The sequence below is a fragment of the Mastigoproctus giganteus genome, chromosome 5, assembly GCF_048544385.1.
Source record: "Mastigoproctus giganteus isolate SK-2022 chromosome 5, ASM4854438v1, whole genome shotgun sequence".
Lineage (NCBI taxonomy): Eukaryota > Metazoa > Arthropoda > Arachnida > Uropygi > Thelyphonidae > Mastigoproctus > Mastigoproctus giganteus.
The window spans coordinates 176,762,318-176,788,070 of record NC_143579.1 but is presented as its reverse complement, the minus strand read 5'-3'; the positions used below and the strand labels follow the sequence as shown (position 1 = coordinate 176,788,070).

At 38.3% G+C, this 25,753-nt stretch overlaps 1 protein-coding gene across 1 annotated transcript in view; it reads left to right on the top strand.

The window, feature by feature from the left end:
• Positions 1–25,753, top strand: part of hob (bridge-like lipid transfer protein family member hobbit) — a 916,854-nt gene that overhangs the window by 529,883 nt on the left and 361,218 nt on the right. Inside the window, exon 32 of the mRNA XM_090374277.1 lies at positions 22,698–22,844. Coding sequence (XP_090230403.1) covers positions 22,698–22,844 — 147 coding nt within the window. The remainder of the gene's footprint in view (positions 1–22,697; positions 22,845–25,753) is intronic.

The window sequence follows — 25,753 nt, the reverse complement described above, 5'->3', positions numbered from 1 at the left end:
ATTTGGATCTTAGAAAGGCTTTTGATAGTGTTGCGCATGGAAGACTGCTGTACAAATTGGAACAGTGTGGCATTGGAGGCAAATTGCTGCTATGGATAAAGGGGTGGTTGAGTGGCAGAAGACAGAGAGTGGTAATCAATGGACACTGCTCAACGTGGACTAATGTTATTATTGGAGTTCCTCAGGGTTCAGTGTTGGGTCCATTGTTATTTTCTGTATTTATAAATGATATAGATGATGGTATACCAAGCTTAATGTCCAAGTTTGCAGACGATACAAAGTTTGGCAGGTTTGTTAAGGACACTACTGATGCTATGCTGCTGCAACAGGATCTGGAAAGGTTGAGCAGATGGGCTGAGAGGTGGCAAATGAAGTTTAACATTGACAAATGTAAAGTACTACATATGGGAAACAGTAACCCCAGATCAACGTATCAACTCTGTGGTACTACGCTGACAGTGGTAGAGAATGAAAAGGACCTGGGGGTAATTGTGCAGGCAGATATGAAGTTCTCTGAGCAGTGCAGACGAGCTGCAAGAGTAGCTCATGGTGTCTTGTCAATGATATACAGGAATTTTTCTAGCAGGGATAGGGATGTGATTATTCCCTTGTATAAGGCATTGGTCAGGCCACACCTTGAGTACTGTATACAGGTCTGGAGGCCTCATTTCAAGAAGGATGTAGAGCTGCTGGAACGAGTACAGAGAAGGGCAACAAGATTAGTGAATGGAACAAAGGGTTGCTCTTACGAAGAACGGCTTAAGTTTTGCAAATTACAGAGTCTGGAGACTAGGCATCGGCGAGGTGATCTGATAGAGGTGTATAAGGCTTTGAATGGCTTGAGCATGCTCAATGCCGATGGGATTCTTCCTCTTGCTCAGAATAATCACCTGAGAGGGCATAAATTCCAATTGAGGAAAGACGGATGTCGGATAGATGTGCGGAAATTTGCCTTTAGCCAGCGGGCAGTTGGTTTGTGGAATAGACTTCCATCACTTGTTGTTGAAGTTGATAGCCTAAACAAATTTAAGGCTCAGCTGGACAGGTATTTTGAACAAATGGAGGGGTGAAATGGGAGTAGTGGTTGTGCTTTTTTTTTTTTTTTTTTTGGCTGATGCTGAATAAGCTTGCTTTCTTGCATCATATGCCTCTACTAATGCTAATGCTAATTTCCTGAATGCTATCCATCCAAAATTTATTCTTCTCCTGACTTCCAGCCATTTATCATTATTACAGCTAATAACTTGTCCCAGATAAGTATGACTCCACCTTTTCAATTACTGCTCCTTCAATCATTATTTCCCTTTCTGTGGCATACTTGTTCATCATTACTTTTGTTTTAGCCATATTCATCTTTAGTCCAAAATCCTTACTAATTGTGCATAAGATTAAGATTTTCCTCTAATTCTTTGGGATCGTGGCTTATGACCACAATGTCATCTGCAAATCGTAAATGGTTTAGGTACTCTCCGTTCACATTGACTCCTTTCTGCGACCAGTCTAATCTTCTGAAAGCTTCCTCAAGGGCAGCAGTAAACAGCTTCAGAGATATTGTGTCTCCTTGTCGAACTCCTTTCTCGATTTTAAATTTCCTACTGTCTTTGTCTAGTCTAATAAAGGAGGTAGCACTCTCATATATTTTCTTCAAAATCATAATATATGGGGTATCTATGCCTTGTCTTTCCAGTGCCTGAAACATTGCCTTATGCTGTATGGAGTCAAATGCCTTTTCATAATCCACAAATGCCAGGCATAATGGTGTTTTATATTCATTTGGTTTCTCTGTTAGCTGTGATATTACATGAAGGTGATCCATAGTTAAGAATCCTGTCCTAAAGCCAGCTTGCTGTTTCGGTTGATTCTCATCAAGTATTCTTTCTAATCTGTTAGTAATGACCCTTGTGAACAATTTGTAGATGTGGGATAACAAGCTAATTGGTCTATAATTTATCTCCTTTCTTATGCAGCAAAACTACGATTGCATTATTCACTGCTTAGGCATCACACCTTTTCTAATGCACATTGTGAAGAGCCTTGCCAGTTTTTGTGTTATGTCTCTTCCTCCCAATTTTTCCACTAAAATTGTTTCCTCCCAATTTTTCCACAAAAACATTCCACTAAAAAAATTAAAAGAAGTAAAATACATAAAATAGGAACCGTTTCTTAAACAGCTCCGTCATCACCACTCCTTGCTGAATCGGTTGTTTTTCCTGCCATAAGTCCTGCTTCTTTCTCGGGAGATTTTCCACTACTAGGCTTACCGGGAGAAGTCGTCTCCACTGTCAATTTGGCTTTGCTGGCTACAACCCCTCCAGCTTCTTTCGCAGCTGGAGGGGTTGGAGCCATTTCTTTCGCAGCCATTTCCTCTTCATCCATAGTGTCCTCACTTGTCTCCTCCGAATCAGTCGGTTCACTGTATCCATTTTCGGTGGTGAGGGTAGTGGTCGACCTTTCGCTTTCTTCGGAAACTGAAGAGCAACTTGATGACATCTGGAGGTCTTCGCTCAGAGCAGCATCGTTTCCTGGAGTAAGCGGCCTTGTGTCGGGATCACATTGAATACACGAACAAACACATCTTGGCCTTTTTTTGGCCAGGTAACTTAATCATTCGCCATGCACATCCGACATCACAACTCCGCGAGTGTCCACACTGTGGAGAAGGACACTGAAGTTGCTTTTCTGGTGAATTTGCCGTTCCCTTTTATAAAAATTGATTTAAATAGTAATACAACTCTACAGTAACTTCATCTTCCCCCGGGACTTTCTGATTCTTCATTTTCTTCGATGCATGTTCTACCTCATCAGGAAGAATATCGGGTATGTTGTATGTGTTGCTACTTTGCAATCCATCTTCCTCACTGCTGGCATCATTCCCTTGCTCCTTGTATAATTCTCTATAGCAGTCTTCTGCTATTCAAATTATGCCTTCTCTTCTGTTTATAAGGACACCATCGCTATTCTTCAGTTTCGGTATCATTTGTCTTTCTGTATTACTGCTCATGGCTGCTGATTTAAATCCTCTGATTTCCCTTAATGTTTGTTCTACTTTTCTTGTGTTAAATCTTCTTATGTCCTCTCTGAGTCTCTTTCTAATGGCTTTGCATAACTCAGTATACTCAATTTTCTCCCTGTCAGTGTTTTTCTTGCTCTTAATTTGTCGTCTTCAGTTCATCATGACAGATGTTTCTTGACTAATTTTTTCTTCTTTGGATTTCTTTTTCCCTATAGGTTTCTTGGGCTTTATCACTTTCAGAAAGTTGTAATATTCCTCGTCGATATCTTGGTCCTGAGCAGTCTGAAGAAGCTCAAACTTGTTCTTAAGTTCCAGTACATACTGCTTTTTCTCCTCCTCTGTTATCTCAAAGACCTTTGTATTATTTACTCGAGTCAGTTTTTTCCTTTCCTTTCCTACATCTATATCAAGTGTACATCTTACCATTCTGTGATCACTTCCAACATTTAGCTTATTCAGGACGGTAACATCATTCACAATATATCTTCTGTTAGTGAGGATGAAGTCGATTTCATTAGTTGCTAATCCATTTGGACTCTTCCATGTCCACTTTCTGTTCACCCTTTTCTTGAAAAAAGTGTTCATTACTGACAGTCCTTGAGATTCTGCAAATTCGACAAGTCTTTCACCTCTTTCATTTCTTTCACCAATTCCAAAATTTCCTATAGATCCTCTTTCTGCGCTGTTTTGCCTTTTTCCAACCTTAGCATTGAAGTCCCCCATAATAATAGTGTAGTGGGTTTTCTGCTCATCTAGAAGACTCTTAATTTCGGTGTACATATCTGACCATACATCCCTAACCCTTTAAAACGTTTCAAGTGCCAAAAGTTTGGTCACTCCCAGACAACATGCAGAGGCGAAACTACTTGTCCTAACTGCGGGTCAAAAAATCATTCACAATCAGAGTGTACTGCAAAGGCTCCGGAATTTCCAAATTGCAAGAGTGACCATCCAGCATACTCAAAATCATGCGACCTCTGGAAAATTGAAAAACGAATACAAAAGTATAAGATCGAGAATAAGGTCACATATCAAAAAGCAAAAAAGCAAATAAAGTCAACAATCCCAAAACGCATGTGCGCTTCCATTACACAAAAGTTTCAAGCTGTTTCAACCCAAACCGAGGAATTAATTTCGCCCAATACATCCATTGCAGAATGGGCACGATCTTTGCTATCAACACCTCAAACTACCACCAAACCTGTTCTAGTTGATGAAATAAACAATACCTCTATCACAGTTCCATCTAAAATTTCATGTGATAAAATGTCAAATAAATCACGAAGGCAACAGGCCACCTAATTACAAAAGGTAAACTCAATAGAATGGATACTGAAAATATAACTGCACAAGAAGAAACAGTCCTTGATCTTCATGCAGAAGATGATATGGAGTGCGGATATTCACTTGGTCAAACCGATGATGTAGAAGAGTGTATAGATTCCAGACATCCCAATTTTCCTAGAAAAGATAAAATGAAATATGACCATCAAAAGCAAACCACTCGCAAAAAACAAACAGACTCGCCTTCCCTCTCCAAACCCAAATAATGCAGCACATTGTACAATGGAATTGTAGAGGTTTACGCAGCAATACTAATGACATCTGTGATTTAATCTCTCAATATAGTCCTGTAGCTGTTTACTTACAAGAGACTAATCCAACTCCACAAATAACACCACCAATCAAAAATTGTACAATTTACAGAAAAGATAGAAATTCTTCATTATCCACACGTGCAGGCTTGTTTGTTTGTTGTTTAGGAGCATTAGCAACTAAGGCCATATTGCTCCGGGATATGCGGTGGTCATTCCCTGACCTTCCCGCATCCTCCGTATTTGGTGGTGACGGTCTCGAACCCCGATCTAATCAAGAAGCGCGTGCTACGCACTGCTCCTCCTTCCCACCTGGCTATGGTGGCGCCACGTGGAGGCATTGCAATCTTAGTTGAATATAAAATACCTTTCTAGAAACATTCCACTTCAGACCCACTTAGAAGCTGTTGCAGTATATGTATCAGTTGGACAAATTCTAACTCTAGTATCACTGTACCTTTCACCCAACAATATGTACACATTCAAAGAACTAGAAGACCTCATAAAACAAATACCATCACCTTTTTGTACCATTGGTGACTTCAATGTGCATCAACCATTGTGGGGATCAGCCCACATGGACAACAGAGGACACTTGATAGAGACAATACTAGACCAACTTAATCTGACATTACTGGTCAAAATACCCACCATGCCCACCTTCCCACTGGATCTATGTCAGCAATTGATTTAAAAATCTGTTCCCCCATATTGTATCCTAGTATAGAATGGACAGGTTTAAATTTTCCACACAATAGCAATCACTTCCCAGTTGTATGCAGAATCCAAACACTACAAACCCCATGCCCTGATCATCGGGCAAATTTGAAATTCTCAAAGGCAAATTGGGAAAAATATTCAACCCATCTTTCTTTTAACAGCCAATTGATTAAACTACAACCCATTGATGAAGTCACTGCACGTATTACTGAGGAAATACTAACCACGACCTCCGAAGCGATACCTCAGTCCTCGGCATGTAAATACAGAAATCTTAAACACTGGTGGAACGAAGCTTGTAACAATGCGAAAAAGGAAAAAAATAAATCTTGGAACCTCTTTCGGAAGTTTCCACCTTTAACAGCCTAATTCAATAAAAGAGACTTAAGGCAAAAGCTCAACAAATTAGAAGGAAGTAATGCGGAAACATATAAACAGTACTGCCTTAAATTTATTATTAATGTTCTATAATTGGATTTTTCTCAAAGATACATATCCTTCTGCCTGGCATCACTCTGTTATTTTAGCCTATCCTAAACCGGGAAAAGATCAATCACTGCCTCAAAATATCCGACCTGTCTTCCTCACTATCTGCCTAAGTAAAACTCTTGAAAGAATGATACGCAGATGACTTACCTTGTTTTTGGAAACTAAAAAACTTATGAACAGCAATCAGTTTGGATTCCGACAAAACAGACCCACTTTAGATCTAATGGTGAAAGCAGAAACTAACATCCGTAATGCTTACGTCAAAAATGAACATCTTGTTATGGAAAGTAGTAGTAGTAGTAGTGGCATGTGATGCAAGAAAGCAAGTGTATGAGCTTATGCAGCATCAGCCAAAAAAAAAAAAAAAATCACACCATTCCCTCCAAATGCCTGTCCAGTTCCTCCTTAAATTTATTTAACCTGTCAACTTCCACAACGACAGATGGAAGTTTGTTCCAGCAATTAACCACCCGCTGGCTAAAGGCAAATTTTAGCACATCTAATCTACATCTGTCTTTTCTTAATTTGAATTTATGCCCCCTTAGGTTCGTAATCTGAACAAGTGGAAGGATCCCATGCTCAACCAATTCAGCGTGCTCAACCCATTCAAGGCCTTATACACCTCAATCAGATCACTGCGCAGGTGCCTAGTCTTCAGCCACTGCAATTTGCAGAACTTAAGCCTCTCTTCGTAAGAGGATCCCTTCATTCTCCTCACCGATCTTGTTGCCCTTCTCTGTACACGCTGAAGTAAATCTACATCCTTCCTAAAATGAGGCCTCCAGACCTGTATGCAGTACTCAAGGCGTAGCTTGACCATTGCCTTATACAGAGGGACAATCACCTCCTTCTCCCTGCTAGCAAAATTCCTATATATCATCGGAAAAACCCCCATGACCTGCCCTGGCAGACTGTCTACATTGCTCAGAAAACTTCATATCTGACTGCACAATTACTCCCAGGTCTTTTTCGTTTTCTACCACCTTAAGTGTAGTACCACACAGTTGGTACGTTTCTCTGGGGTTACTTCTACCCATATGCAGTACTTTGCATTTGTCAGGCCGACCGGGCTAGCCGAGTGGGTAAAGTACCTGCCCGGCAACCCAAAGGTCGCGGGTTCGATTCCCGCCTCGGGCTTGGATCAAAGTACTGCAAAAACCTTGGGAGGTGCAATATGGCCACAGAAGCCGATGCGCCAACAACTACCAAATCAAAATCAAATCAATCAAGCATTTGTCAAGGTTAAACTTCAGTTGCCACTTCTTAGCCGATCTGCCCAAATTATCTAGATCCTGTTGCAGTAGCACACTGCCATTACTGTCATTAACAACCCTGCCAACCTTTGTATCATCTGCAAACTTCGACATTAAGCCTGATATACCTACATCAATATCATTGATAAATATACAAAACAACAGTGGACCTAACACCGAACCCTGTGGGACTCCACTAATAACATTAGTCCACGAAGAGCAGCACCCATTGATTACCACCCTCTGTCTTCTCCCACTTACCATCCTTTTATCCATTGTACCAACTTACCCTTAATACCATTCTGCTCCAATTTGTACAATAGTCTTCCATGCGCAACAGTGTCAAAAGCTTTCCTGAAATCCAAATATATGATATCAAAATTATTTTTTCCATCCGTTCCTTTGTAACCACATCATAATATCCTATCAAATTTGTCAGACAAGACTTTCCCTTAACAAACCCATGCTGTGTCTGAATTATTGCAGCAGTCTTGTCTAGATTATCCTGCCGTGCATCTTTAACCAGTGACTCCATTATTTTACCCGGAACAGAAGTTAAACTAACTGGTCTGTAATTATTCGTGTCACCCTTGATCCTCATTTGTGAATTGGGGATACATTTGCACATTTACAGTCCGTGGGAACCTCCCCTGAGTCCAAGGATGCTCTCATAATTATGGCTAAGGGTTTGCTTAGTTGCTTTGCTGCCTTCTTTAATATAACTGGATAGATCCCATCCACCCCAGGTGCTTTTCTTATGTTTAACTTCAACAATTTCTCCTCCACTTTGCTTTCAGTTATTACAAAATAATTAAGTATCCTGCTACAATTTGATAACCTTCTGCCATTTTCAAACCTTAATAATTCCTGATGTGTGAATGTAGATGCAAAATACTCATTCAGTTTGTTTGCTCTCTGAGCAGGATCATCAACAGTCGAACCATCGATGTCAAGTGCCAATCAGATTCATCCCCTTCCTTTAGAAAAATCCTTAGCATCTTTTGCCAAGGATTTTTAGTAATCTGCCTTCGCCTGCCTAACCTCCTTTGTGACCTGATTACAGACTAGTTTATATCTGCCATAGGCTTCTGAGTCGCTTGATAATTTATATGCATCCCATGCATTTTTCTTCTCTGTTACGAGTCTCATTAGTTCATTAGATAAACCATTTAGGCCTAAACCTTGAACAATATTTCTTAATAGGTATGAAACTTTTAGTAGCATCCACGATTAATTCCTTGAATGCTTCCCACTTAGAATTTACTGTTGGTAACATCGTCAGTTGATCCCACTGTACAGAATTTAAAAACTGTCGGAGACCACTGTGCTCCCCCTTATGGAAGCAAAAACCCTTTCCTTTACCCCTGATGGTAATTAAATCTTTAAGTAAATCCCACGTCAGTACACTGTGATCACTGCCACCTAGTGGTTCTTTTATCTGCAAATTCCTAATACATGAATGATCACTGCTGATAACCAGATGAAGAGTATTACTTTCGCTGGTTGCCTCTCGAACATGCTGCTGCAGAAAACAATCATCCAATAAATCCACAAAAATCTGACTAGTGTGTGAGGGACCGAGCCACAAGTTCCATTCAATATCTGGAAAGATAAAATCCCCCATTATAAGACATTCCGATTTACCAGCCCACTCTATTTCTCTTACAATTGTTCATTGTACTCATTAGGCCTATAACACACTCCTACTCTTATTTTTGCTTTCGCAGTGCTTATGTCACACCAAACTGACTCAACAGTGCACTGTTCATCTCTATCAACTGGATGCACTTCTTTTGATTTTATGTTTTTCTTAATTAACACCATAACACCTCCTCCCTTTCTATCCTGTCCATCCTTTCTGTACACATTGTACTCCCCAAATTCCAGTTCAGCATTCCTTATATCTGTGTGACACCACGTCTCTGCTATCCCAACAATATCCACCTTTGATGTCTTGACCAACACTTCAAATTCATCAAATTTATTTACTATACTTCTAGCATTGGTATACATGCAAGCATACATGCTCCTACTCCTATTCCTAGTTACCCTAACACATCCCATATACCCACCTATTTCAGGATGACTGCCATCCGTCCCTGAAACCCCCAACACTCCACGCTCCAGTTTGCGATTTATTCTAATAGAAGTTGTTCAAGAACCACCTTCACCTCTGCCTATGGCTACTGTTAAACTATTAGTCCTTGTATCCCCCCAAGCTATCAGTTTTCCGGCCCACCTAACACTGCCTGGATAGCATCAGCAAATATTCTTGCACCCTTTCTATTTAAGTGTATCCCATCCCTATAGAAGCAGTCTCTCCTGTTAACAAGTACAGTCCAAGCTGAAAAAAATTCTACCCCTTGAGCCTTGCACATTCTTTCCAGGGCAGAATTGATCGACAAGGCTCTCATCATATACTCCCTTCTATCGTGTCTGGGTAGAATTGCAGACACTTTCAAATTCAACCCTAACTCTCGGCTTTTGTTCAACTGTGACCTGTACTTGTTAAGTAATTCTGCCGGTCTCCTATTCCTAATATCATTAGTGCCAACGTGTACAACTATATCACCTTTTGTGTCCTTAAAAGATGATATCCGCTCTACAACGTCATCAACCTTTGCCCCTGGCAGACATACCCTGGTCCTGTTCCACCTATCCTTTTTACAAAGCATGGTTCCTGTTTCCCTGACAATAGAGTCACCAACAACTACTAGTTCCTGTGGGACCAGCGCATTCTGCTTTGGGGGTTGCCGCTGTGTTGCGTGATGACCAAGTGCAAGCTCTGGCGTTGATGTAGGCAGCTGAGAGCTTGATGGGCCCCTCAGTTTAGATCTTTCAAGGGCATCCACCCTGTCCTTCAAACTCTCATATAGGCCCACAGCAACACTGAGTTGTCGCCTGATTTCCTTACATCGCGCACACACAAAGACATCCCCCATGGCGATATCATGTTCCGTTCCAGAGAGTTCGGCAAACATTTCACAAGTCGCACATTTTTTTAGTCTCTGATGCGTTGGAGAATCGCCCCCCTCAGTTCTCCCCCGAGTCACAGCACTCCTGCCACTTTGTGCCCGTTGCTTTGCTGCTCTAGTTTGGGGCATGATACTTTAAATTAATAAAATCAATAAATTAAATTAATTAAATGTCAATACTACGCTATCTAATAGAAACAGTGAAGCGTATTACTGTTTCTATAATTATAAGTTAGAGCTACCTAACTACTTCAATTAAAAATTTGAATTCCTTTACTATATACAAAAACAATGGCTGCATGATTCGAACAAAATAATGGTTTTACATATATTAAGTATTACGTATATCTAGAAAAACTGTTTATCTAAATTAAAATAAAAATAACCGGCGTAACTATAACTATAAGTCTATGTATTAAGTACAATATAAAATAACAATTATGTAAATAAAAAGGCAAACACATCGTTTTTTCGGAGCCTGCAACTCACAGCTGTAATTTTTAAAGAGAGTCAGCACCCTCTCCGTCTTGATATTGAAAAGGCTTTTGGCACTACCTGGTGGTATTGCATATTGAGAGAACTTTTTTCTGTAGGATTGCAAGGGCACTTACCGGAATTCATCAGAAATTTTCAACAGAAGACCTTTCAGGTCTGCTATCAATCTGTACTTTCTCGATCCTACACTCAAGAAGAAAGTGTCCCACAAAGATCAGTACTTTGTTCTACCCTATTCTCACTTAGAATGAACAATATAACACAGAACATCCCCAATACTGTAGAACTATATATGTATGCTGACGATCTTACTATATCTTGCTGTTCACAAAATATTCATACTATTGAAAGACAGCTACAAATTTCCATAAATAAGTTGGAGACATGGGCACAGCAGAATGGATATCGTTTATCTGAAAAAAAAAAAAACAATTGCAGTTCATTTCTGCAAAAAAACACAAGCTACACCCAGAACTCTGATTAAAAAATCATCTGATCCCTCTCATCAGTAACCTTCGTTTCCTAGGTTTAATGTTGGACACCTAACTTAACTTTGTTTCACATATCACATACCTCTGAACTGTTTGTTTAAAGAAACCTAATATACTCAGGTCCATTTCCGCAATGATTAATGGGGTGATGATAGATATACCCTTTTACAGCTGTATCGGGTTTTTATCAGGTCTCGGTTAGATTATGGTGCTGTTGTCTCCTACTCGGCCAGGAAAAGTGCACTGACTTAATACCATCCAACACAGTGCGCTTCTTATTGCTCTGGATACGTTTAGCACATCCCCTGTCCAGAGCCTGTATGTAGAAGCACACAGACCTCCACTTCACCTTAGAAGGAAAATGCTGCTCCTCAACTATGCAGCCAAAATTCAAAGCCTTCCAACCTGTCCCGTTCAACCGATACTTACCAGTCCTCAATGGACAGCATTCTATAACAGTAAACCGACTGAAAATAGACCCACTGGTATTAGATTAAAAGATTTGCTTCATACCTGGAATATTAATTTTGACAATATACTTCAAGAGACTGATGTACCTGATTCACCTTGATCTGTAAACCTCCCTTACTGTGACACCTACTTTCAGCAATGGGGAAAGAAATCTGTGCGAATGAAAATATAAAACAAATACATAAAGAACATGCCCTCATGAATACGCAAAGCTGCCTAATATATGCAGATGGCTCAAAAACAAGTTCTGCCGTTGGGGCCACAACTGTCTTTCCTTCTTTTACAGTCTCCTTGTCACTTCCGGTTGAATATAGCAGTTACACTGCAGAATTGTACACAATTAAATTAGCCCTAAAGAAAATTAATACTTTCGCGAATGCTAGCAGTGTAATATACACAGATTCCATAAGTGCTGTGTCTTCACGTGACAATAAATATTCAGTATTTCATCCTATCATAAAACAAATCCTTTCCTGTTTCTTTTTTGTTTTTTTTTATAAAAACTCCAAACATGAGAGGTATTAGAACCTATAGTTCTTAGTACCGTGCGTGGGTTGGAAGTTCAAAAGATGAAAGAAGATATTTGTTGACATTAGACTTGAAATTCTGTAAACTGTAATTTTCAGGAAATACGTGTGAAGGAAGGTTGTTCCAGAAAATTCCAGTTGAATGAATAAACAAAGAAGATGAAAAGTTAGCTCTGCGAGTTTGAAGTTGGACAGTAAATGGATGTTGGCTTGTGGCAGCACGTGTTCACATTGTTTTGAAAGAGAGAGAGGTGATTGTAGAAGCCAGTTCAGAAGAACAGTGCCCATGGAAGTATCTGTAAAAAAGGCATGCAGCAGAAACAGAACGTCTGTGAGACAGAGAGTGGAGAGACTCTGTTAGAGAGGAATCATTAATTAACCTAACTGCCCTCTTCTGAATGGAATCTAGAAGACAGAGAGGATTTGGGGGCATCCCAAACGTGACAACAATATTCCATCGTAGGGCGGATTTGCAATTTGTACAGAGTGAACAGCTGCTTGGAAGAAAAGTAATGCCAAGAGCAAAAGAGAAAACCAAGTTTTTTAGATGCAGAGGAAGCAATATTTGTAATATGCTTGTGTCAAGAGAGATTAGAAATCACGGTAATCCCCAAAACAGATATATCATTTTGCTTAGAAATCGGAGTGTCACCAAAGATAAGAATAAGAGCAGAAGAATCCTTTTTGTGAGATATAAGACAAGACTGAATTTTAGAAGGATTAAAATCAACTAAGTTGGCTTTGCCACACTGGAGAATTACCTGGAGATCGGCATTTAAGGAATTGGTAGTGGATATTTGAGAAGTTGAAGCTGATTAAGCAGGGCAAGGTTTTTCAAAATAGAAAGTGGAATGCATGTGCTACCATTGGCAAAACTATGGATAGGATTTCCAGTCAATTGAAGCAGGCAATTAATATACTGAACTGAACCTTGGGGGACACCAGCATTAGTGGAGAAGTTAGAAGACAGAGAACCATCTACCATCACCCTCAGTGAGCAATCAGAGAGAAAACTGGATAACCAATTGCAATAAATAGTTGGCAAACCATAAGATGGAAGCTTGTTTAAAGACATTTATGCCAAACACGATCAAAAGCCTTTGAGATGTCCAGAGCAACTGCTTAAATTTCACCAAACTTTTCCATTGAATTTGTCCATATATGGGTAACATAAGCCAGAATATCACCAGTGGATCGACACTGATGGAATCCATACTGGCGATCATTGATCAGACAGAAGGTTTCTAGGTAGTTTAAGAGTTGGCGGTTAATTGAGTTCTCCATTACTTTTGAAATAATAGAAGTAATTGCAGTGGGACAATAATTGGATGGGAGAGACTTGTCACCCTTTTTAGGAACTGGCTGGATATGAGCAAATTTTCAAGCAGAAGGAAAAACACCTTTCGAATAAGAAAGTGAAAAAAGGCAGCAAAGAATAGGAGTAAGTTGAGGAGCACAGGTTTTGAGAACAAGTGGAGAAATACCATCAGGATCTGCAGCTCTCGAGCATCAAGATTCGTCAAAATCAGTCTGACATCTTTTTGACGGAAGACCACATGAGGCATTGAATAGAGCTTGTTGGGAATGGTGGGAGGTGATTTACCAAGATTGAGTTGGAAGAAAAATGGGATGCTAGCAGGTCAGCTTTATCCTTGGCAGAATTGACAACAGAAACATCTGGTTTGGTTAGAGGTGGGAGCAGAGATGGACAAAAGTTTCGGCCAATAGCTTTGGCAAGAGACAAGAATGTTCGGCTACCATTAGGGTAAGAAGCAAGTTTTCTACTCTTAGCCTGTTCAAAATCTAGTTTGGACGGATTAATAACTGCTTTACAATTGTTGCGAGCTTTGGTGTAGGCAGAAAATGAAACTGAAGAATTGGAAACAAGCCATTTACGATAAGCAACATTCTGCTCTTGAACAGACTTAACACATTTATTGGAAAACCAAGGTTTAGATAAAGGACGAGATTTTAAAGTGGAGTGTGGAATAAAGAATTCCATTCCTACAAGAATAATTTCACTGACAAGATCTGAGCAAACGTTGACATCAGAAGTTTTGAAACTGTAATCCGACCAGGGAAAAGAAGAAAAGAAATCTCGCAGGTCATCCCATTTTGCATTCTTGTAATGCCAAACAATGTGAGGTTGGGAATAGCCATTAGATAAAGGCTCCATTGGAGAAGAGACAATCACCAAGTTGTGATCTGAGGTACCTAAAGTTTCACTCACTTTGACTGTGTACTTAGAAGGGTTGTTTCTGAGAAAAAGATTAAGCGTGTTGGCTGTATTAGCATTAGTATGGTTGGGATTGTCCGGTATTTTTGTAGGTAAATGAACAATCTGTGCAAGCTCATTAAAAATTGCAAAAGCCTCAGCATCTCGACCAGCTGAGTCAATGTGACTAGGAAACGGAAGCCAGCTGGAGCTGTGAACATTAAAATAACCAAGGGAAATTACCTCACTGTTAGGAAAGTTGGACTGGAGAAAGTCAAGTTGCAAAGAGAGAAAGTCAAAGAGCTCCAAATGATTAGTGAGTTGGGAGAACAGTAGAGACAACAGATGAATTTGACACAACGAGGTAGAGAGATTTTAAGCCAAAGAAGATTGAAAACCATCTAAGGAATAAAAATCATTCAGTGAAATTTTGCTGGATCCCAGGACATACTGGTATCGTAGGTAATGAAAGCGCAGATCAGGCAGCCAAACAACCAAATAGTAGAGCACCAGAAATTTACCAAGTATCATACGTGGATTATTTGAAACATATAAAAAATGTCTGTACATGTCAGTGGTTAGAAATATGGAAATCACGAAGGAATAACAAACTGCTCCAAATCAAAGAGGGACCAGCATTATGGAATTCCAGCTTCACACGAAACAGACAGGAAGGCGTTGTACTATCAAGACTCAGGATTGAACATACACATCTAACCCATGTTTCTTCTCATTGGGGACGACCCACCTCAATGTATGTATGCATTATACATCACCACTTACAGTCAAATATATACTTTTAGAATTTATGCACTTTCCCCTTCTTAGAAAAAATACTTTTCACTCTCAGTCACGATTGCAAGAATCTCTATCGCTTACCCAAATCATTAGAAATAATGCTAACCTAGTTGAACGTATACCTTCCTTAAACAAATACACTTATATGAATCGACTTGATGCTAAACTGAACGAAATTATTATATAATTGTACAATGACAATATAGGAACTGGCACATTTTGACCTATGCTGCCCTTGTGCCTTTAAACACCCATATCATTACCAATACAGTTGGTCGTCGACTTACGACCGCCTTCTGTTCTGACTGACCGTCGTAAGTCAATCTGGTCGTATGTCGGCCATATATTTATTAACAGTATTTTTTAACCTTTCTAATCTTTTTATCATCTTTATAAATTATTTTTATAATCTTTTAAATTTTTATCATCTTTTATTTTTCATTTTAAATACAGCAATGTTTTTATCTTTTACTTAGTAACGAAGGTAACGTAGAAACGAAGGTATCTCTCTCTCTGAGCTTAAATTCAAACGTTCTCTACATTTTAATTGGTTTATTATTCGTACTGTTTATAAAAAAAAAAAAAAAAAAACTACAATCTATAATTATATTGTACATAATGTGAAAAATAATACTGTGCATAATGTACTGTAAACACTAAAATTAATGTAAAAATTAATACAAATGAAATTTACAAAATCAATTTTTAATCTTTGCTTGTGCTGGGTTGTGAATCGTCAGGGTCATGTTCTTGGGTTGAGGTAGGAGATGTTTATTTATAGAGACATTATGCAAAGCAAATCTTTTTTTTAAAACGCTTAAACCACCCAGTACTAGCCTAAAAATCTTCAGCGTAATCGTCTCCGGCGCGTGATTTTAAACTCTGAAAAACAAACTTCTAGCCTTTGCTTGCACTGTGTGAAGGCTCATGGGTGTATGTTTTTTTGTATTAAATCTTCCATCCACATAAACAACAATTTCTCCATTTCATGGATGGGTTCCTGTCGTTGTTTGGTTAAAATTGTAGACATAATAGGTGCAGTATCGTCGATGCCATGGAATGTGATAATTTCAAGTCACGTGCTATCGTATTCACTTTCTTTCCGCTTTCATACTGCTGGATAATTTTCGTTTTACACTCTGAATCAATAGTTTTCCTTGACTTCTTAGCTGACGTATATGTAGATGAAGACATTTTCCTTTTACTAAACATATTATACGTATTTCAGTGGAATTTTAATTAATACACCACACGCAACAGATGCTTAATAGCGACTGGGTGTATGTGAGAGAGAGAGAGAGAGCGACTGAGTGTATGTGCCTGGTGCTGTCCTCAGGCCTCCCGTTATCGACGTGCCTCCTCACCTGGGTTATGGGTGTCCTCAGTAGTGATTTCCTGATTTATTATTAATTTATTCATTATTTATTATATATATTTTTTTGGTGGTCGTAAGTGCGGCCAGTCGTAAGTCGCATAGGTCGTAAGTCGACGACCAAGTGTACTACTGATAATCAGATAAAGAGTATTATTCTCTCTAGTTTCCTCCTGAACATGCTGCTGTAGAAAACAATCATCCAATAAATCCACAAAAGCCTTGCTAGTGTGTGAGTGACCAACCTACAAATTCCAGTCAATATCTGGGAAATTAAAATTCCCCATTATAAGACACTCTAATTTACTGCCCCACTCTATTTGTCTGCACAATTGCTCATTATACTCATCAGATTCATTAGGCCTATATACACACACCTACTCTCATTTTTCATGTTACAACATGATGACCCTATTGCATCCTCAGCTGAAAGAAAGCCAGCTTAATAGAATCCAATTTTTCTCCTAACTCTTATATTGCAATATTGGCAAAGCCACCTCCTCTCATACCCAATACTCTCCACTCATTGCCTATCATTGTGTTCAAACAGGAGAATGTGAAAAATATTCTGAACAAGCTTCATACCAAACAAAAAAAAAGCTTCAGGTCTTGTTGGCATTTCTGTACTTTTTTCCCAATATGTATGTTCTGTTCTTGTCACCTTTTCACACTTTCTTCTTCCAGTGGTGTTTTTTCTTCTGCATGGAAATTTTGTTATATCCAGCCGGTCTCTAAAGGGGTGAAAAATCCCACCTATCCAATTATCGCCTTATTGCTCTTATTTCTGCTCTTTATAAAGAAATCTATTAATTGCCAATTCCTGAACTATCTCAAAACCTTAGTCAATGATGGCCAGTATGAATTCTGTCAATGTCAATGTACTGGTGATATATTAGCTTATTTTAGTCATCTTTGGATAAACTCAATGGAAAAATTTGGTGAATTTCAGGCTGTTGCTCTTGACATTTCTATGGCTGTTGATCATGTTTTGCTTAAAAGGTCCCATTTTACAGATTGACAACTGTTTTGTGCTTTTGAGATGTGAAGATAGCAATGGGAAAAAATGAAGGAAAAATTTTCTACTTGGATACTTTGGGTTCATAAAGCTCACTCCTGCTGTCATTCTTCTCAGAAGTGTGGGAGGGGTTTCTTATCAAGGTATTTGGTCAACTTTTCAGAAATAATTTAATTTGAGCCTGTTTGTTTTTTATTTTCCCAAATAGTACTATCTACCATCACCCATCTCTGTCTGTTAGTGATGGTAGATGGTTTTCTGTCTTCTAACTTCTCCACTAATGCTGGTGTTCCACAAGGTTCATTTCTTTTCTCAAATTCTTTTCCTCTTTTATATTAATGGTTATCTTCCACTGACTGGAAATCCTATCCATATTTTTTCTGGTGATAGCATATTTCATTAGTCCTTCTAGTTTGATAAACCTTACACTGCACAAACAGCCTCAACTTCTGAACCATTCCCAATGAATTTCTTAAATGCCAATCTCCAGGTAATACTATGATGGGACAAATATAACTAAATTAATTTCAATCCTTCTAAAACTCAGTCCTGTCTTATATATCCCAAAGAAAAAGTGTACTGTTCTTGTGCTTATCTTCGATGACATTCAGATTTCTAGACACGATCACATATCTCTGTTAGAGATTACCATGACTTCCACTTGCTTCCTCAGAATCTAAACATGTGGTTTTACTTTGTTCCTCTTAGCAATACTTTTCTTTTAAACAACTACTCACCTTATACAAATCTGAAATCCACTCTACCATGTAATATTGTTTCTACAGCTGGGGTGACTCTTCCCAATACCTCTCTCATGTTTTTTTGACACCGGTGAAAAGAGGGCAGTCATGTTAATTAATCACACATCTCTTACAAAAAGTCTCTCACTCTCTCATAGATGTTCTGTTTCTGTTGTGTCTTTTCTATAGATACTTCCATGGGCTGTTCTTCTGAATTGGCATCAGTTATTCTCCTGCTCTCTTCTAATCCAGTCTTAACACATGCCACAACTAGTCAACGTCTATTTTTTGTCCAACTTCAATCTCACAGAATCAGTTTTTTCTTCTTCCTCATTTATCCCTTCAACTTCTGTTTTTTCATATATATTTCCTGAAAAGTATAATCTACAGAAATTCAAGTCTAACATCAACAAATACAACAAATATCTTCTGTCTTCTCATACTGTTCATGTTTGGGCTTTATATAAAAAACAAGTGGTTCAGAACATATAAAAATTAACTTAGAATCTATAAACATTTGAAATATCAGTCAATAAATGTTGAATTTTTTGTGTATTTGTTATTATTTTTTACGAATGTAGAATATATCAGCACACACCTGCCACTTCCAGAGCTTGAGTAAACGTAATTTTTTTCTTTGAAATAAATTATCTTGCACTCTCTTCATTTACTTCAGGAGTTTGTTTGTAATACTGTAATCACATGGCCATCTCTATGGTGATGGGCTGTCTCTTTGGGTGCTGTTACAAATTCCTCTGGAGTCTCCTGTCCTTAGAGAGTGACTTTAGTTGGGAACTCTAGTTCTTTTGCTATCCATTGAAAAAAAGGTACTGTGGTTGTTATCAGTTAGTCAGAAACCTGATCTGTCCACTGACTACTGTATAGGTGTGGGCCCTGCACTCTAGACTGGAGCTATAGATTAATGGTTGGCAAAGGAGTGATAATGCTACTAACAGCATTTCTAATAAAAAAAAAAAAAAAGTAGGATGCCAATACATTTATCAGATCAGTGCATCACGTTATATATGCTTTTATATCACATGATGCCTGATCATGTGATATAAAAGTGTATACACCACTGTAAGGTCAAATGTGAAAAAAATATATATTTTTTTAAATAACCTATTTACCAATAACTGATATTTTCTGAAAATTATTGGCATTCATTGTGTTTCAGATTTCATTGAACTGTAAATAATTCTTGGTTTCTTTCTCTTCTGAGGAGAAACTGCACATTTTCTCCTTAGATATCCACTTCTCCATATCCACTTTGTGTACTTTTTAGAACCCATCCCCAGTTTTCACAATCTGAAGATAGCTTTCAATGTTTTCACTTAGTGGGTTGCAAACAATAATCATAAATGAAATAGAAGCTTCTTTACAAATATAACCTTCATCATCATACCACTTATTTAAATTTTCAAGCGGGAAAAGAAACTTAAAATGAAGTGAGAAGAAGCTGAGGAATGCAAAAGTGCACTTATCACCATGAAAAAGGTGGTAACTTTACAAGTAAAGCAATGAGAACAGAATGGCCTATTTTTTTTTTTTTTTTTTCAGGCCATTATCACATTGCAGGTGGTAGATGACTTTCATCAACCGGTGAAATACCACCACTTTGCTTATTGGAGGCTTGAAGTGGTGAAACCCATGTTTAGTCTCTAGAGCAAAGTTTCCGGCATCCCCCTCCCCCCATACTTCTCCTTCAACCCATGCACGGTACTAAGTACTATAGGTTTTGATACCTTTCGTGTTTGGGGTTTTCATAAAAAAAAAAAAAAAAAAAAATGTAGGCAGAAAGAGTGGAGTTAATTAAAGGCATGGTGCAACCACGTGAAATGGTGAATCTGTACTGAACTTGGTTGTTAACGAATTTGATTTCCGAGGCACCGGGTTGCAGAAAATTCAATGGGGAGCTGGCATATAGTGTGTGAGGAAGGATATGCTTTAATCAAATTTACAGTGAAAAGAAGAATACTTGGGAAAAACTGGTTAAATCGACACTAGTAGATAAAACGTTGAGGACTTGTTTACAAAATTGTAGCAGAGAAATTGCATCCTGGTGAGATCTTTTCTTCTATCTTGGCTGATGGACAAGAGACTCTTTCTTGGACAGAGTCGATGAATGCAGTATTGGATGGCATTATTTGCCAAGACATTTGTGTACAGGAGAGTATGGAACAAACAAATTTAAGGATGAGCACTTGATGTATTTTGGATTAACCGATGAGGGGTCCTCATTTATTAACCTTGAAATTGGTATAGCCATTGATTCTTTGAGAGATAACAAATGTCCAGGCTTAGATTTAGTAGAAGTTGTGGTATTAAAAAGAATCTGGTAAATCAAACCACAGTTAATTGTTAATCTTCTTAATTCTAGTTTGGCTAATGGGCTTTTTCAGCTCCCTGGAAGCAAGCCAATCTTAAAATTCTGGTTAAAAATCCTAACAAACCTCTCAGCGTTTCTTCCTCCTATTACCCTATTGCTTTATTACCAGTGCTAGGTAAGATTTTGGTGCCTCCGTAGCCAGGTGGGCAGGAGCAGCAGCAGTGCGTAGCACATGCTTCTTGATTAGACTGGGGTTCGAGCCCATGACCACCAAATACGGAGGATGCGGAAAGGTCAGGGAATGAACACCGCATATCCCCTGAGCAGTATGGCCTTAGTTGCTAATGCTCCTAAAAAAAACACATAACAAAAAACAGGTAAGATTTTAGAAAAGGTCATTGTAACTAGATTTATGGAATATTATCAGTCTAAAAATTTACAAGTAAACACTCAATTTAGCTTTACAAAAGGTTGTTCAACTGTTGATATTATAAATTTTGTAATGGATTCAGTCTCGAATGCGGATTCCAAGTATGTCCTCGGCCTCTTTGTGGCAACCTCCGAGAATAAGTAACAGTAGTCTTCTCCACTGGTGAAGCAATACTTATTCGAAGTAGTGCAATATCATGGTGACTCGTTGTGAAGGTATTCACAATATGAGATGTACTTAATGATGCCAAATCCTAGTTACTTAGTAGCTGGCTGCGTTTAAAAATTATGTACTTGCACTAACTTACGCGTCAGTAATCAATCCATAAAAATTGTAAGAACATATAAATATCTTGGAATAATGATGGTCGACAGATTTAGTTTTGTAGCTCACGCAAAAAATGTGCTGAATACAATAAAGGTCTTAACTGGTAAAATCATTAAAATATCTGTGGAATTAAACCGCAACTTTAAAGTTATAGCACAAGTGTATTTTTATTCCAATAATTTGTTACACTGCAGGTGCATGGGGATAACATTAATAATTGTTTGACATTGAAGTATTTGTTTCAAGCACAATATTTCTTTCTTCTCGCAATCACTACAAATTGTAGAACAGTGTCGACAATGGCACTCCAAGTATTGAACTTCCAAATAATTGTGATGAGCATAATGAGCAACTATACAAATAAAGTGAGCCATAAATCAGAATACTTATAATGGGGGATTTTGCATTCCAGAAATTGACTGGAACTTGTGGGCTGGTCATGTTTTATTATTATTATCATCATCATCGTTAGTAATGGCAATTGATGAAAGAAAGCAAGCTTATATAGAATGCATCAGCCAAAAAAAAAAAAAAAAAATACCAGTACTTCCCATTTCACCTATACATCCCCTCTAATAGTTTATCTGGTTCTTCCTTGAATTTATTCAAACTATCCACCTCTGCCACACCAGTTTGTTCCAACAATCTACCACCCTCTGGCTAAAGGCAAATTTCCATACATCCAGCTTACAACCATCCTTCCTTCAGGTGTGTAATCTGAGCAAGAGGAAGGATTCCTCTTGCTCAGTATACCTAATCTTTACTGCTGTATACATAATCCTTATAAAGATTACGTAAAAACTTTCCTAGATATACTGGATCACTGTTTTCTACAGCAGTATGTTAGAGAGGCAACAAGAGAAAGCAGCACTCTTGATCTGATTATACTCGTCAACATGATTTTTACCTCCGTTTATACTTCAGCTGTTTACAATTTATATCTATGCATAGATATCAGAAATAATTCTGGAAATTTTGCATCATAATTTCTACATGTACAGGTTGTTTTGCTTAACTGTGTTTATGTATATTTTGCTACAATTTATGGAAGTAGATATGATGCTACTCTGTTGTATTATCTGCAAATAATAATGTTTGCATGGACTTATAAAAAATGATGTTTGGGAGGATTAACATATTCAAGCTTAGTATTAACCATATAGTGCAAGGAAGCCATATGCTACTGCTGCACTGACCAAAAAAAAAAGCAGATGAAAAAATACAAATTATGCCTTCCTTCCTCCCTCCTATATAATATTAGGTTAAACATATCTTGTTGAATATAATGACCTATTATAACATTATTTAAGACAATACTCACTTTTTCAGAAAGGCTGTCATGGGAATAAATAAGATATTACTGTACACTTATCCTTGATAATATTTATCATTTGTTTTTATTAAAATTTGAATGTTTTATCGTGTAATCTTTTATCTTGTAGGAACATGACTCATATCGGGCCTTTCGTTCCCAAAATGTCAACTTGTCAATAGCTTTAGAAACTAAACCAGTTGCTCTAGAAACAGCTGCTGACATTCCCACCATGTTGTTATATAGTAGCACCCTGCGATGGATTGAGAATCTAAAGGTCAGCCTCTTTAGGTATTTTGTAACATACTCTAGAAAATGATAATTAAAAAACTTGTATAATATGTAACTTATAAAGGAGTACTTTTTTTTCTATATACAGTGGATTCCGGTTATTTGGGCCACCGGTTAATCGGGGCAGCCGTTTATTTGGGGCAAATCTTAAAATACAGAACCCAATCAAGAAAATAGCCAAGGTTTACTTCGCTTAATTGGGACAACATGCCGTTTAATCGCGACAGGAGACTACAGCGCGGGAGATTACCCTACGATTGTCTTCGACCGTACAACGTGGTTCAGTCAGATTTCTGGAGATCACAACCATAAAACAATTAGTCACCTGTTTATTGGGCTTTCTGTTAGTGCAATCTATCATAAACGAACAGTAAACTCGATCTTATTGAATTTGCGGTAATACCGACAGCTGGAATTCTGTGGGTTATTATCGTGAAATGTGTTTACACACCTGGTTCTGGTCCACCTATCTCTAATAAAAAAAAATGTTACCTATTTCCCTGACAATAGAGTCTCCCAATAAAACTAAATCTCCTTCAGCCAGAAGTAGTACTTGGCTATTCTTTTCTAGGAGCTGAATCAGGGGGTGCATCAATTCGCTGGTCACAAGATAGTTGAGTCCCTGTAACATTTTTTTTTTTTTTTACCAAACTAGAAAAACCGACCATTTCTTCAGTGACTCAAATTCTGCTCGTAATGCACCAGGTTCTAATTTGAAATTGGTACACTCCTTACATCAGCTGCAAAGAAAAGAATGGTCAGTTGAGCTTCATTTGTCTCCAAGACCAACCTTAGAATATATACCACCGTCTATAGACAGTAGAAACCAGAGCTCTAATACTCAATACGTTCTACGTTGATATCAATATTTGTAAAGATTTTTCGATTTTTTCCGTTTAATTTCTGGAGAGTATCATATGGAATTGTTCTATGTACTATATTGAGGTAAACTTCTCTTATTATTTTACAAATACCACTGGCTATATAATCGACAAACTTGTGACTCACACCAGAAAAGTCCACGGACATTTCCATCTGGCATTCGTAATTTTGGACCTTTTAACAACCAATATTTAGAAAAAAATTTTGACTTAAGTAAGATTACAAAATTTTAAATTTAAATATATTACAGAAATTTTAAATTAAAATATATTACAGAAATTAAATTGTACACCAAAATTTTATTATCTATATAATATCGGTGTATAGATACACCATAGACAACTCTTAAGAAACTACGAAGTAGTTGTTGTAGGCATCATTTGCTCTGTTGCTCATATTGTGCTCTGCCTTCACGACGAGTTGCCATGATATTGCACTACCTCGAATAAGTAACGTTTCACTAATAGCATTAGCATTAGTAGAGGCATTTGATGCAAGAAAGCAAGCTTATGCAGCATCAGCCAAAAAAAAAAAAAAAAAACCACTTCCACTTCACCCCTCTGTTCGTTCAAAATACCTGTCCAGCTGAGCCTTAAACTTATTTAGGCTATCAACTTCCACGACAAGGGATGGAAGTCTGTTCACCAACCAACCACTCGCTGGATAAAGGCAAATTTCCGCACGTCTATCCTACATCTGTCTTTCCTCAATTTGAATTTATGCCCTCTCAGGTGATTTTTCTGAGCTAGAGGAAGAATCCCATCAGCATTGAGCATGCTTAAACCATTCAAGGCTTTATACACCTCTATCAGATCACCTCGCTGGTGCCTAGTCTCCAGACACTGTAATTTGCAAAACTTAAGCCTTTTCGTAAGAGCACCCCTTTGTTCCATTCACTAATCTTGTTGCCCTTCTCTGTACTCATTCCAGCAGCTCTACATCCTTCTTGAAATGAGGCCTCCAGACCTGTATACAGTACTCTAGGTGTGGCCTGACCATTGCCTTATACAAGGGAATAATCACCTCCTTATCCCTGCTAGAAAAATTCCTATATATCATTGACAATACACCATGAGCTACTCTTGCAGCCCATCTGCACTGCTCAGAGAACTTCATATATGCCTGCACAACCACCCCCAGGTCCCTTTCATTCTCTACCACTGTCAGTGTAATACCACAGAGTTGATACGTTGCTCTGGGGTTGCTGTTTCCCATGTGTAGTACTTTACATTTGTCAATGTTAAATTTCATTTGCCACCTCTCTGCCCATCTGCTCACCCTTTCCAGATCCTGTTGCAGCAGCATAGTGTCAGTAGTGTCCTTGACAACCCTGCCAACCTTTGTATCGTCTGCAAACTTGGACATTAAGCTTGATATACCATCATCAGTATCATTTATAAATACAGAAAACAATAATGGACCCAACACTGAGCCCTGAGGGACTCCACTAATAACATTAGTCCACGATGAGCAGTGTCCATTGATTACCACTCTCTGTCTTCTCCCCCTCAACCACCCCTTTATCCATAGCAGAAATTTGCCTCCAATGTCACACTGCTCCAATTTGTGTAGCAGTCTTCCATGTGCAACAGTATCAAAAGCCTTTCTAAGATCCAAGTATATAATATCAAAGTTATTCCCTGCATCCAGTTCTTTTGTGACTACATCATAGTATCCAATCAAGTTGGTCAGGCAAGACTTCCCCTTAACAAAACCATGCTGTGTCTGAGCTATAACTGAAGTCTTGTCTAAATGATCCTGCAGTGCTTCTTTAACCAGTGCCTCCATTAATTTTCCTGGAACAGAAGGTCTATAATTACTTGTGTCAGCCTTTGATCCTCCTTTGTGAATTGGGGTCACATTTGCACATTTCCAGTCTATGGGTACCTCCCCTGAGTCCAAGGCAGATCTCATAATTATGGCTAAGGGTTTGCTTACTTCCTTTGCTGCCTCCTTTAATATAACTGGATAGATCCCATCCACCCCGGGTGCCTTTCTTGTGTTTATCTTCAA